This window comes from Ochlerotatus camptorhynchus, unplaced genomic scaffold (assembly GCF_037179485.1).
Source record: "Ochlerotatus camptorhynchus isolate MF236.1 unplaced genomic scaffold, CSIRO-AGI_Acam_v1.1 ptg000503l, whole genome shotgun sequence".
Classification (NCBI taxonomy): domain Eukaryota; kingdom Metazoa; phylum Arthropoda; class Insecta; order Diptera; family Culicidae; genus Ochlerotatus; species Ochlerotatus camptorhynchus.
The window spans coordinates 6,728,196-6,744,039 of record NW_027040988.1 but is presented as its reverse complement, the minus strand read 5'-3'; the positions used below and the strand labels follow the sequence as shown (position 1 = coordinate 6,744,039).

The window sequence follows — 15,844 nt, the reverse complement described above, 5'->3', positions numbered from 1 at the left end:
GGCCTTATTACGGGTGTCACTACATGGTGATAATGAAGTGATACTCAGACTCAGATATTTTTTTGTATGAGAATTTCGTTCGAAACGAAATACAGAATAGGGGTGTAAGAGCCGTGATTGCCGTACACATCAAATAGGAATCACTTCACCGTGACGATAAGTGACAAGTTTTCATCGTGAAGTGACATCGGTAATAAGCCCCCTGGTTTTAGTTTTTCCGCTCCAGAAACTATACATCCAACGGTATTCAGAACAAAGATGTGGTGAAAATATAGGATTTCGAAAGAAAAAATTTAAACGGATGCCTAACTTGTTTTTTTTTGTCATGGAATCACGCAAATCACCATCTATTACATATATTTGTTTTATAACATAGTTTTGATGAATAATTTTGAGAATAATATATATGATTAAAATATGTTAACGAATTTTCAGTTCAGTTCGATGATTGGTGTAATTCCAATCATATTTAATTAATATATCAATATGTTAGTATAATAAGAGTAGGTATAAAAAAGAATAAAGAGACACATATATTAGGGTGCATAATGCACTTCAAACAAAGAACATTGGATGACCGTCAATGATCTCCGTCTTGATCTGCATCCTTTGGTACTCGTTCAGCAAGTTGTTCATGTTGAGATTCCGGCTATGGAAGAGGAAGGAAGTAGTTGGACCAGTTAGTTAGCTTGCGTTTAACCGCAACCGAATATAACTACTTACTCTTTAATGTAAACGCGTCCCCGGTAAGCGGCCAGATGAGCGTAGTATGTCGGAGCCGGATAGGATACGGATCGATTGCAGCGGGCAAACATGTGGCACAGATTATATGTGATTGCCTGCAGCTGATCCGGGTGGCAATTTTCATCATCCCATAGGACGCAGTACTTAGTCGGTTTGGCAACACCCTGGACGGCAGCATGCGACACCAGGAAGAACTGGTACTGATTGGGCGCAGTAATGTAACGATCGACGATGGTACCCGGAGGTACATTGTTGTTTTTTCCCTCGGTTGGACATCTGGCCGTTGGGAAGAATCGGGCATGATGTCGCTTTTGGACGACAATAAACGTAATGTTTGGTTTATAATTCGGATTAGTGCTGACCGTTGCCGCTGCCGCTTGGATCGCTCTGAGTTCAATAGTCAAGATTTCTGAAAATTGACCCTCGGATACACCGTCACGGTAGTACATGATTAGCTCAGGCAATGTTTGATTCTGTTGCTGGAACTGCTTCAGCTGCTTGCAAACGATGTTTTCCAAATCGCGAATCATTTCATCCTTGGCGTTTTGCAAACGATAACAGCAATTATAGCGGAAACCCTCGAGATCGTACGAGGCCGCCACTCCAACCACGCTTGGAATGTTGGTCTGCTCCGGCGAGGGATGGGTAACGTCGGCTCCGATATACATCACGGTTTTCCGAGAGATCGGAGGTTTACAATTGGGTGCCAGCAGATGATTTGAACCGTTCGTTTTGGCGTTGATCTATGAGAGATACGTAATATGATTCAGTATAAAACAAATTGGACCTTCAACCAAACTCTTACCTTCAACCAAATGTTGCTGATGGTGCTCATATCGTTGCGTTTTCTGTCCAGCGTAAAACTCTTGATGCACTGCGTGAGCACGCCAACCTGTAGTTCAGCCTTTTGCTTAACCTTGGCGTAAACGTCACCATCTCTACCGGGATTTGGAATCACTACGAACACCAAATCCATTTTTTGGCGTTTCAGGTCGGTGAAAATGTTGTCCAAATCTCGAATGCAAGTTTTCATGTCTTTCGGTTCGTAGAAATTGTCTTTCATGGAGAACGGCTGCAACTGGACCCCTTGTTTTTGCGACATCTGGTAGATAGCCCTTCCGAATTCTCCAATTGCATCCGGACGGGTTCTACCGTCTAGGTTCAGTATGGTCCAGCTAAGGGCACGTCTCACCACATCTGTGCTCGGAACAATGAAATTATAATTATCCGCTCGCCAAACGCCTCTCATAGGCTTTGCGCGTTGCTGATTGCGATAAACCAAATCAGGAGGATCGATGATCCGGCCGTCGACTTGTTCGAAAGCGGTACCAACGCTGACTCCAAATTCTTTGATTGTCGGAGCACTGTTGTAGCCGATCTGGTTGAATAGATTCATGATCTTGCTCTTCCTCGTGGCGGTATCCGTTGCCGATTTTTTGATGATGTGTTGGGTGCACGTATCAGGGTGTTTCTTTGTGAGCGCTTGTCCACGAGGAACGCTGCACAGCTCAATCGGAAGCATCACGTTACGAATGGTGCTTCCGACGTGAATTACCGGTAGATTCGGATAACGAAGTGGTTTCTTTTGCTGCCGGAAGTACTGTTCGATGGTCAGTTCGGTACCATTCTCAAGTTTAAATTTCTGTTGACTGGCCGGTCCCTTGATGCCGTTGTACTTGTACAATTTGTCAACTCCGTCTGGTCCGGTATAGGAAACCTCCATTCCCTTCAGGTAGTTGTGCAACTCCATGGCCATCCAATCGGGAACGCGATCCGGAAGCTGTTGTCGGTTGAAGTCGCTCAGGATCTTCAGGATTGGGCCCCCGCTAGGGAACGCTTTGTGCGATACATCAATGTTCAAAAATGGCTTTGCACCTAGCAATGCCGATTGGAACAGACCGTACCACAACTCGTGGTTTGCTCCGATATCATCCGGCCTGTCCGGAATCACGTAAATCGATTTCTTGAACTGCAATGAGATAGTCATTATTTTTAGAACATACCATATATACATATCTACCAGAGGTTCCCAATCGAATTTAAAAATCGTAAATTGAAAGAAAAAAGTGCCAACCTAGGGTGCGTGATAAATATGTTCCATTGTTTATGCTGGCCTTGATCAGCGAATCAAAACAAACGACGACTGCCACGATAAACTCTCTCACACACGATAAACAATCTGTTCTAACAAACGCGGTTATATCTGCTATAGTTGCTTCCCTAAGCGGACCCCTCGCGTCTTATCTCTTATGTTAATTGACTTTCTGAATTTTCTTATTGAAGTTCATTTGAAGATTGTTTAATAAATAACTGAATTCTATAATCTACCTAGACAAACATTGTTTATTGTTTATTGCAAAATTCAACTGACAAATACTGTCTAATTGAATAAAACTTAAACTAAATAGTTACGGTCAACGGTACGGAAAAGGCCAAGTAGCCGATGACGAAACACGTCAGCTGATACATTGAAGTCGAACATATAAAAAAAGTTGTTGAATTGCCGGCTGATTGCTCGAATTGGCTCGTGTTGTGTATAATTCCGGCTCCGTGGTTCCAAAAACAGAAAGTCGCGTTGACGAAGAGACCTCTCAGGGGCATACATATTTAGCTGTGACAGCAGTGTTGGGCAATCAATGTCACCTGTAAGCAGCTTTCCAGCGAACATAGCTTGAGCGACCGTCCGTCTCACCTCTAATGGCTCGATTCCCAGGAGACGGCAACGCTCCTCGTACGGTGGCAAGTTCGTTGGGTCACGCCAGTTGAGGAAACGAAGAGCATATCTCACAAACTTGCGTTGAACGGATTCAATTCTAGTGATCCAGCTAGCATGGAAAGGGCACCAAACAACTGAACTTGACTCCAATAAGGATCGCACAAGCGAGCAGTAAAGTGACCTGAGACATAGCGGGTCACGAAACTCGTCGGCAATTTTGAAAATAAAGCCCAATTGTCGATTAGCTCTGGAGATGATGTCATTGTAGTGGATTCTGAAAGTGAGTCTGCAGTCCAAGGTAACGCCGAGATCCTTTATGTGCTCTACACGAGCAAGACAGCGTCCGTAGAGAGTCAAACATGATTGGTTCGATTTTTCGGTGATAGGAAATAATGTTACATTTTTCTATGCTTAGACTCATCAAATTTCTTGAGCACCAGTCAGCAAAAATACCTAACATATTCTGGAGATACCAGCAGTCCGAGAGGCTTTTAATAATTTTGTAGATTTTCGTATCATCTGCATAGAAAACGCGGCATCCTGATGGTATCAGCAAGGCGACATCGTTTAAAAAGATCGAAAATAGTAGCGGTCCTAGGTTACTGCCTTGCGGGACTCTCGAGTTGTTTGAGAAAACATCCGATTCCTACGCGCCAATCTTGACATGTACATAGCGATTCACCAAGTAAGATCTGAACCAATCCACAGCAGTTGACGAGATGCCAAGTATCTCCAGCTTGGCCAGCAAGATATTATGGTCCACTGTGTCAAATGCAGCTTTTAGATCCATATACGCCGTATCGACTTGCCATCCTGAATCCATGCATCGCAGACAGTTAGAAGTGAACTGCACCAGGTTCGTGGACACGGAGCGCTTCGGGTAGAAACCGTGTTGTTCTGTATCGATATAATTTTTGCAGCGTGCGAACAGAGCACCATTTATGATAATCTCGAACAGTTTTGAGCAGGCACACAGGGAGGTGATTCCACGATAATTTATGACATTCCGTTCATCTCCTTTTTTGTGCACTGGGAACAGATAAGAAAGTTTCCAGCGGTAGGGGAACTCACATTGCTGTGCCGAGAGATTGAATAGCCTCGCAAGTGGAAGGCAGAGATTGGCTACACAACGTTTTAGAACTGATGACGGAATGCCGTCAGGACCGGAGGCGAACGAGAGCTTCAGTTTGCGTGTTGCGGCTATCACCATGTCTCCTGAAATGCGCGGAATAACGAAACTAAACACGTCACGTGGCATCCCAACAGCAGCATCCAGCACTTGTGTTGGCGAAGCGGAGAAATCGTTGAACACTTGCTTGAAATGACGAGCAAACAAGTCGCATTTTTCTCTTTCACTATTAGCCGAGTCATTCCCGAGAAACATGGAACAAGGCAACCCGGATTCCTTCCGTTTTGAGTTGACAAACGAACAAAAACTTTTCGGATTCGTGCGAAGGTTCGCTTCCGTGCGTCTCACGTGTCGATTATAGAGAAAACGATTGTAATTTCGATAACTAAGACTCGCAAAATTGAACAGTCGTTTGTAGTACGGCGAGCGAGAGTTACAATACTTTCGGAGGGCGACAGAGCGTTGACGTTTTAGCACGCGTAGGCGTGGGTTAGACCATGCAGTCTTTAGCGGAGGTCGTCGAGCTAGGACAATGCGGAAAATAGCATCTTCCAGTGCAGCACTGAAAAAATCCACTGCATCATTCACGCTAGCAGCAGTTTCGATAAATTGCCAATCAATTTCCGCAAGCGCATTGTTCAATGCAACATAATCGGCCCGGCGAAAGTCCAAAGAGTAGCACTCAGATGACGGCGTAAAAGAATCGGCGCAGGTAAACTAAATGACACGACGAGAGCGGGATGATCGGCATCTAGATCAATCAGTGGCTCAACCGGCAAGGAAACAGAAGTGCCCGGTAGTGCGGAATCATTTGCCAGGACAAGATCTAGCAAACGTCCATTTCGATTCGGAAAAGTATTCACTTGTGTGAACCCGTAAAAGTTAAAACCGTCCAAAAGAGCACAGCAAGCAACCGGCATATGCGAAAGCAGTGGATCAATTAATGGCGTGCCACTGTCTGTAAAGCGCCACTGCAGACCAGCTTGATTGTAGTCACCAAATACGAAAGCGGGAGAACAGGGACTTAATTGTGACGAAATTGACCCTAACGATTCCACATGCTCACGCGATTTTGACTGTTTAGGGCAGACCGGTCAGTTCTGAAGACGGAATAGGATGACTTGAAAAGTTGCGATGAGTAAATTCGGTCGTCCAGCCACGTTTCCGTCAGCACAATCAAATCATATTCGGCCTCCGCAACAGCCAGAAAAAACGAGTCGATTTTAGTCCTCAGCCCACGCACGTTTTGGTAGTAGATCCGGAGACCATTGGAGGAGCAATCACGGGAACTAGAAATCGAAAGGACATCAGGTACCGAAAGCTCGAAATCGCTAACATACTCGCCTGAGGTTGCAGGCCGGAAGCCCCCGATGCCATCACCGACCACAGGACCGGGACGATGACGATGGCGGATGTCTACAGCAACAAGCGCGACTGGGTCGGGAGGTTCGGAAGCTTCAACTGCGGGAACAAAAGGGAAGTTCCGAAAACTTCTGGAAACTTTGGTGGACTTCAGGCAAACTTCAAAATTTTCAAAGTGGTTCCAAAAACTTCAGGAAACTGCAGGAACTTTTAAGAAAATTTGAGAAATTCAGGGATATCCAGCGAACTTTAGAGAAGTCAAAATAATTTCAGAGATGTGGAGGAAAATTGACATTTTAAAGAAATTCCAAGTACCTCAAAGAAGTTAGACTAGATGGCTTTAGGGAATTTCAGAGATGTTGACGGCACTTCCAATAACTTCATAACTTCGCGAAATCCAAGAAATTCCGGACTTTCAGGGAAGTTCAATAATTTGTATGGGTTTGGTCCGATAAATTCCAGTCAACTCCATAAACTTCAGAAAAACTTCGAGAATTTTTTATACAGTTCTATTTAGTTCAGGGTAATACCAACTACTTCAATAGAAATGAGAGTACTTCAGGAATGCTTCGAGAGCAGAAGGACTGATCAGAGAAACTAAGAAGAGTTCAACTAATTTCAAGGAAATTGAAGAATGTTTAAGAAGTTCCAAGAAACTCAGGGAATTTCCGAAACTTCATCAAAGTACCAAGACCTTTATTTAAATTTCAGAAACATAAGAGATGATCATCAGATGAGCATCAGGAAAATGTGAGATCATTTTAAGGGAGTTCCATGGTTTTCAATGCAGTTTAAAGAACTGCAAAAAATGCAGGAACTTCAGCGACGATCAGATTATGTTCAAGAAAATCGAGAGATCTTTTAAAATGTTCAGAAATCTTCAAGAACGTCTAGAGACCTTCAGAGAATTGTAGGCCAAAATTAGTAACCCCAAGACTACTTAGCATAGATCAACTACATTTTATCCACAACGAATTAATGTACATCCCTACCACTATCTACGAAATGTGTAAACTGTGTAGATTTCGAACGAACTGACAAACTCTCCAAACTCAGACAATAAAACATTTCATACTTCCGCTTTGCAAAGTTCAGACGCGTTTTATTTCGTTTTTTACGTTGGTGACGGCAAACATTGAGAAACATCTCAATTTTAAGGGCTACAATTTTCTCAGAAGTGGGATTAGTATCCGCGAGTGTTTCTGTTGAAATGCCGGACGACGAATCTCACGGATTCGATGAAGACGAGTTGGTGCAGCGAGATGAAAACCAAGGAGGACAACATGGCGGCGGCGGTGTTTTGGACGGTGCAAGCAGCGGAAACGGTGCAAGCGGTTCGCGTGGTGCGCAAACGGGCGAGCGGGAGCTGCTGACGCTGATGAGGCGATTGTTGTTTATTCGTGACGTGGCAGTGCAGCCGAATAATCAGGAACATCGAGAAAGACAGTTGCACCCGGATGAAGTCAGTAAATTGATTCCAACGTTTTCATGTGGAAGAGATGTCAGGAAATGGTGCTCCAATGTCAACCATTTCAAAACCTTGTATCACTGGACAGATCAAACGACGCTGATTTATGCTTCTTGTCGTTTGGAAGGAGCAGCTAGACAATGGTATCACAGTGCGCAAATGGGGATTGCAAATTGGGCGCAGTTTCAGCAGAAAATCCAAGTGGCATTTCCGGATAGCGAAAACGAAGCGGAGGTTCATTTGGCGTTATCCAACGTCGTGAAATCAAGGGATGAAACTTATGAACATTTCGTTTTTCGAGTTGAAGCAATGGCGGCCCGTATACAGATGAGTGAAAGAGCAAGGGTGACATACATCGTCAGAGGACTTTCGTTGGATCCAATTTACGATCAAATCTCCGCCAGTAACTTCGACAACAGCCTGGACTTACTCAACCATATCCGTTTGTGCGAAGCGAACAACAACATGAAGCGTAAACGTCAACCAGTGGGTATTGTCAACAGGATCAACCAAAAGCAGCCAGATCAACCACCATGGATGGACGATCTACACCTCAACAGGAAATGCTTCAATTGTAACAAGATGGGTCATTTGTCAATTAATTGCTCTCAACCACAGCGAATGATCCGTTGCACGAAATGTCAGCGAATTGGACATGACGAATCAAAATGCGAACATGCACTAACTCAACATTGCGGCCACCGGCTTAGTTCGAAATTGATGAAAACGGTCGGTTCCAAACGAATGTAGCAGATCAGTTCGAGACAGAACTGCTACTTGACACTGGCAGTGAGGTGAGTCTGTTGAAGAAGAAATTTGTTCCACATGGGGCAAATTTGCACTCGGTGCATTTTGACAATTTGATGATAGTAGGATTGAATAATGTGCCGGTTATGGCAGATTGTATCTATAAAACCAATATTATTTGCAAGTCGGTTAGCTACGAGGTGGATTTCTTGGTGGTTTCAGATAATACGATGAATGTTAATGGATTGGTAGGCCGGAAATTTTTGAAAAATAACGATATTGAGAAAGTTAAGATGCTGTCTCGATCCACGACAACTTCTTCTAACAGTTATGACTGTCAGATGATGTCAGAGGTTTATGGACCTATACGAAACGATTGTGATCTTATTGGTCTTAACAATGACGAGTTGTGTCTAGATATTGGGGACAACGTGGAAACATTTTCCATGATCAAGGATGTAACGAAACTGTTTAAAACAGAATATTTAAATCGAGCTCGACCATTGTCTCCATTAGTGTCGTATTCGTTTGGAGTCAAGCTGAAGGAAGATAAAGTCTATCATGCTTCACCTCAGCGACTGTCGGTCTTCGAACGGAATGAGCTTGATAAACAACTTTTGAATTCTGGTGTGATAAGGGAAAGTTACTCTCCTTATTCAAGCAAGGTGGTTTTGACTAAGAAGAAAAATGGCACCTATCGTCTATGTGTCAATTTTCGAGCTTTGAATAAATTGGTTGAGCGTGATCATTTTCCAATCCCTGTGATTGAGGACCAAATTATGAAACTTGAAGATAAACGGTATTTTACTTCGCTGGATTTGAAAGACGGTTTTCACCACGTTGAAATTGATGAAGATTCACGTAAATATTTTTCGTTCGTAGTCGAAAATGGACAGTACGAATACACTCGTATGCCATTCGGGTATTGTAATGCTCCCGAGATATTTGTAAGATACATCAACCAAATGCTTTCCGAACTAATTAAGTCTGGATATGTAATTGTTTTCTTCGACGATATACTGATTGCTACATCTACAATCGAAGAACATATTAAAGTGCTCTTGACGTTGTTGCGTGTTCTTTCCGATAATCATGTGCAGCTAAATTTGTCTAAATGCCATTTCCTAAAAACTCGGATTGAATATCTGGGGTACGATGTGACTTTTAATCAAATTCAGCCATCCGATCGGCACGTTGCTGCAATCAGAGAATTTCCGTTCCCGGATTCTCTACGGGCTGTACAACGCTTTATAGGACTGGTCAGCTATTTTCGGAAGTTTATTCCTGATTTCAACAAAATTGCTAATCCATTGTATGATTTAATCAAAAAGGATGAGCCATTCGTGTTCGATCAAACTCACAAAGAATCTTTTGAAGCTTTATGCAAGATTCTATCATCGAAACCTGTACTTGGAATTTATTCATCTACAGCAGAAACGCAGCTACACACATATGACGATGCTTCGTCATATGGTTTTGGGGGAATTCTTTTGCAGAAAAGAAAAGAAGATAAATACTTCCGCCCGGTGATGTATTTTAGCAAAAAATCTTCTCCAGCTGAAAGAAAGCTTCATTCTTTCGAACTTGAAACACTGGCCCATAGTATACAGTCTTAAGCGCTTCCGTAACTATTTATTTGGTCTACAGTTCCAGATCGTTACAGACTGTAGTGCATTGCAGTTGACATTAAATAAGAAAGAATTGAATCCTAAAATTTCAAGATGGGCTTTATACCTACATAGAGCAGTTTGATTTTGAAATCATTCATCGATCTGGGGATAAAATGAAGCATGTCGATGCATTATCGCGGGTACACGTTTATGCTTTGGAGGACTGTCAATTAGGTGGATTTGGAGTCGAGGAAAGTGCCCTATATGTGAATCAGTTACAGGATGGGAACGTTCAGAAGATAAAACAGGCAGTAGAAGAAGGTAAAAACGAAAGTTTCACAGTAATTGATCAGATTGTCTATAAGAAGAGTGGTAGAAGAAATCTTCTTTATGTTCCTCAAATTATGGAAACTTCCGTTATGTTCAAGTACCATAATGAATTGGGTCATTTTGGAGTGGACAAGGTTGCTGAAATGATCAAGCGAAACTTTTACATTCCTAACTTGACAGAAAAGTTGAAGAAGCATATAAGTGAATGCAACATTCCCGCCGTCTCCAGGAAAAAAACGAGGAAAAAGCCAGACTTAGGCGCAAAAAACGAGAAAAGAAACCAGGTAACAACCCCCACAACAATACCAACAAAAACAGCGGCAGTAACAACTACACTATTGGAAATTGCAACAATAACAACAACAACAACAACAAAAACAACAACAACAACAACAACAACAACAACAACAACAACAACAACAACAACAACAACAACAACAACAACACCAACGACAACAACAACAACAGCAACAACAACAGCAACAACAACAACTACAACTACAACAATAACAACAACAACAGCAATAACAACAACATCAACAACAACAGGACCCGAAGTAGCCATCTCTACAACAGCACTGCATTACCTTTGGATAGAGAACTTTTGGCTGCTGCACGAATACAATTTTCTCGGCCACCCAAAGAAAGCGGACTAAATTTCATTAATTTCGAAAAAGGGGAAACTATTAACCCTTATCGAACTGAAAAACCAACTGAGCGAGAACACCCTCCTCTTCTGGACCCCATGCGTCCGCCAATAGTGAGACTTACTGAACAGTCCGTAACTGGCGACCAACGCTTCCTGAAGGCGCGTCTAAGGGACCCGAAAATTATGGACATTGTTCGGACCTACCTCTCCTTCCTGCATGACCAGCCATCATCAACATGTATTCGCGGAATCACCAAAACCAGTGCTATTCTAATGCTAGCAGCTGAAGGACTACCAGAAGACAGAAATCTCCTGCACGAAATTTTCCTGGACGTCCATGAAGAACTTGGAATTACTCGAAACGACGCCTTGGCAGACCTGCAATCCTACTGTACATTCCTGTCCAGTGAACGCACGCAACGGCTACAATCTACTAGGGAGGCCGCCCTCAAATTTTACAATCCTGTAAATTTTCAACGCCGCTGACGCACCTTGAGGAAGACTCATTATTTCTATATAACGATGCTCGGCATGAGACTGAGGTAACTAATAATAACAATGACCATACTTTATCAACCGACGTATTTCCAACAATTTATTCACACAGACAGAATGCGACTGAAATTTTGATTTATTGTCAAAATTTCAATCGCATGAAAAGCCCAGCTAAAATGAAGGAAATTTATCAACATTTATTATGCTCATCCTTTTCGGTCATTCTGGCAACTGAAACAAGCTGGGACGAAAGCGTAAAAAGTGAAGAAATCTTTGGAAATGCCTTTAATGTATTCAGGGACGACAGAAATTTTCATGCAACACAGAAGAAGTCAGGTGGTGGAGTTCTTATAGCTCTTTCGGCCAATTTTAACTCAGAAATTATCTTTACACCAAAATTTACAGAATTTGAGCATATTTGGGTGAAATCACACATAGCCGGTGAAACGCACGTGTTCGCCTCAGTGTATTTTCCACCAGACCATGCTCATAAAAGCACTTATGAAGCCTTCTTCCAAAGTGCTGAACAAATTCTATCTGACCTTCCTCCTGAGGTTAAAGTTCACATCTATGGAGACTTTAATCAACGCCATGCTGACTTCATTCTGGACTCTGAAAATGAATGTATCTTACTCCCAGTCGTTGGGGATAATGAAACATTGCAGTTCATTTTTGACAAAACTGCTAATTTAGGACTGAACCAAATTAACCACATCAAAAACCAACAAAATTGCTATTTGGACTTTTTACTAACGAATATTTATGAAGATTTCTGTGTGACCGAATCATTAAATCCACTGTGGAAAAATGAAGCGTTTCACACAGCAATCGAATATTCTTTATTTATGCATGAAAACCAAAGACCCAACGACTGCGAATACGAAGAAGTCTTTGAATACAAATTTGCAGACTACGAAAAAATAAAATTTAAATTAAACAGTGTCAATTGGCAATTAATTTTAAGGAATGTAGGAAATGTCGAAATTGGTATAGACGTGTTCTACAAAATTTTAACAGAAATAATTTCGGAAGAAATACCTTTGAAGAAAAAAAGACGTAACAGAAACACACAAAATCCAGTCTGGTTTAACAGACAAATAAAAAACTTGAAAATCGGAAGCAAAAAGCACATAAAATTTATAAAAAACACAATAGTAGTAATAATTTATTAATTTATTTGGATCTATGCGATCAACTGAATTTAGCTATCAGTACTGCATTTGAAGAATATAATGCAAAAACTGAACGTGAAATAAAGTCCTGTCCGAAGAACTTCTTTAATTACGTAAAAACGAAATTAAAATCTGACAATTTTCCTTCAATAATGCATCTAGACGAAAATGTCGGTGATAGTTCGGAAAAAAACTGTAATCTATTCGCAAAATTTTTTCAAGAAATTTATACGACATTTTCTGAAGAAGATCGTGACCGCGATTATTTTGCATTTTATCCAGAATTTTCAAGGGACATTGGCCTCAATCAACTTCAAGTGCAGGACATTTTGCAGGCTTTAAAAAATTTAGATTCCTCGAAAAGTCCTGGACCTGACGGAATTCCTCCAGTATTTATTAAATGTCTAGCAATGGAACTCACTGCTCCATTGTTTTGGCTTTTTAATATGTCCCTAGAATCCGGAACCTTCCCTAAAATGTGGAAAAGCTCATTTCTAGTACCTATCTTTAAATCTGGTCGAAAATCTGACGTACGTAATTATCGTGGTATAGCCATTATCTCTTGCATTCCTAAGCTTTTCGAGTCAATTATCAACGAAAAATTATTTCTCCAAATCAAAAATACAATTACTGACATGCAACACGGCTTTTTCAAGGGTCGTTCGACCTCGACCAACTTACTTGAATTTATAGACTATTCATTGAATGCAATGGATAATGGAAACCACGTAGAAGCTCTCTATACAGACTTTAGCAAGGCATTTGACCGCATTGACATACCAATGTTACTCTTTGAACTGCAAAAAATTGGAATTAAGTCAGGGCTCCTGAAATGGCTTGAATCATATTTAACTAACCGCCAACAAATAATTAAATTCAACGGAAAGAAATTGCTTATTTATGCCGACGACATGAAGCTCTTTTTGGAAATAAGAAATGAAGAAGACATCAATATATTCCGGAATGAAATACACATATTCTACATATGGTGCAAAAAAAGTCTACTAGAATTGAATGTAAAAAAATGTAACTTAATATCATTTAGTAGAAAAAGAACAACTTCAAATATTTCAATTGCATTAGGAAATCAAACTGTAGACAAATGTGAAAGAGTTAGGGATTTAGGAATTATCTTAGACTCTAAGCTAACTTTCATAGACCATTACAATACAATTATTCACAGGGCAAATAACATGCTAGGCTTTATCAAGCGCTTTTGCTATAACTTTCAGGACCCTTACACAATTAAAACACTATATATTGCCTATGTGAGGTCAATACTGGAATTTTGAAGTATTGTATGGTCTCCATTTTCAATCACGCACGACGAAAGATTAGAATCAGTACAAAAACAATTTCTATTATACGCTCTTCGTAAATTAGGTTGGACTTCATTTCCTCTTCCATCATATGAAGCACGCTGCATGCTTATAAACATACAAACATTAAAAAAGCGTCGTGAATATGCAATGGTTTCATTTGTAAATGATATCGTTTCGCAGCGAATTGACTCAACAGAACTTTTATCAAAATTAAACTTCCATGCACCCACTCGGCAACTCCGAAATCGAAATTTATTTGCCATAAAACATCATCGCACAAATTATGCAAAATATGGGCCATTAAACCGCATGATGGCCTCTTACAATAAACACTGCGAAACCATTGACTTTACAATGTCTCGGCATAAACTAAAGCAATATTTTTATTCCATAAGAAATAACAACTCATAAAAGAAAAGACAAGAAAGCTGACACTACTTTTTTATATAAATATATATTTAAGAAAACAAAACTGTATTAATTGTACTAGTCTACGTTGGTTGACGAAATAAATAAATAAATAAATTATGTACATGCTTAAGCTATAATCCTAAGCAAAGGAAAACTGATGGATTTTTGCATATTTATGAAAAACCTGATAAGCCTTTCCAGACCATTCATATCGATCATCTAGGGCCATTGGAGAAAACAAAAGGGAAAAATTTGCATATATTAGCTGTCTGTGATGGGTGTACCAAGTTCTTAAAGTTATATGCGGTGAAGTCAACAGGTACTAAGGAGGTGATGAAGTGTCTTAAATCGTATTTCATGGCATATTCTGTCCCTAAGGTTATAGTATCTGATCGGGGCTCCGCATTTACCTCAAAAGAATTCGATTCGTTCGTACGGGATCAAGGCTTTTATCACGTACAAGTGGCAACCGCTTGTCCGAAGGCTAACGGACAAATTGAACGATACAATCGAACCCTTATACCCCTACTGGCAAAGCTATCAGATGAAAGCAAAGCACAATGGGATAATATTTTGTACAAAGCAGAATATCTGTTGAACAACACTTACAATCGAACGATTGCTGACGTGCCATCGGGAGTTTTATTCGGCGTGGCTCAAAAGTTAACAGTAGATCAACGCTTATTGGAGTACATGCAAGATATAAATGATTGTGAGGAACGCAATCTGGATGAAATTAGACAAAGATCTTCGGACAACGTGAAGCGCCTTCAAGAATATAATAAAAAGTATTATGACAGCAAAGTGACGGCTAATTCTGTTTATAGGGTTGGTGATTTGGTAATGATTCGTAATGTGGGGACGGTGGGAGAGAGCCAAAAGCTTAAGCCGAAGTACAAAGGTCCGTATGTGGTCAAGAAGGTGTTAGATCATAATCGGTACGTCATTACTGATATTGACAGATTTCAGGTGTCAAATCGTCCGTTCACTGGGATTTTTGATCCAACCACAATGAAACTTTACCAGAAATCCAGCTCGAGTTAGGGAATAGTTGATAATAAGAATCAATAATTTAGGTTTTTTTTTTTTAAATTGCAGGGAACATTTTAACCGACATTCTGAGCGATAAGGAGAAGAACATGATAACATATTTTTGTAACACTTCCTTCCTTCCTTTCTTAGAACAAAAAAAAAATGTCAATCACTAACCTCGTGCCACCGCGAGTAAACGGTCCACCCTATACTAACTTTAATTTTAAGTTTACTTTAATACTGTTATAGAAAAAAAAATTAAACGTCTATTGAGGACAATAGAATAGCCAGGATGGCCGAGCTGTAGGCCAAAATTAATAACCCCAAGACTACTTAGCATAGATCAACTACATTTTTTCCACAACGAATTAATGTACATCCCTACCACTATCTACGAAATGTGTAAACTGTGTAGATTTCGAACGAACTGACAAACTCTCCAAACTCAGACAATAAAACATTCCATACTTCCGCTTTGCAAAGTTCAGACGCGTTTTATTTCGTTTTTTACGTTGGTGACGGCAAACATTGAGAAACGTCTCAATTTTAAGGGCTACAGAAGTATATAGATTTTTTGGTTGTTTCATTATATTTTGGGAAGTTCTTGGAACTTCGTAGATGATTAGAGATCTTCATATCAGTTTCATTTATTTAAGG

At 40.6% G+C, this 15,844-nt stretch overlaps 1 protein-coding gene across 2 annotated transcripts in view; it reads right to left on the bottom strand.

The window, feature by feature from the left end:
- Window positions 1–345: 345 nt before the first annotated feature.
- Window positions 346–15,844, bottom strand: part of AGO2 (Argonaute 2) — a 44,568-nt gene continuing 29,069 nt past the window's right edge. Inside the window, exons 7-9 of one of the 2 annotated variants that reach the window (XM_065235726.1) lie at window positions 1,550–2,713; window positions 724–1,487; window positions 346–649 (exon numbers count right to left, since the gene is read on the bottom strand). In XM_065235726.1, coding sequence (XP_065091798.1) covers window positions 556–649; window positions 724–1,487; window positions 1,550–2,713 — 2,022 coding nt within the window. In that variant the 3' untranslated portion in view covers window positions 346–555. The remainder of the gene's footprint in view (window positions 650–723; window positions 1,488–1,549; window positions 2,714–15,844) is intronic. The other variant, XM_065235727.1, reaches the window with a different exon arrangement.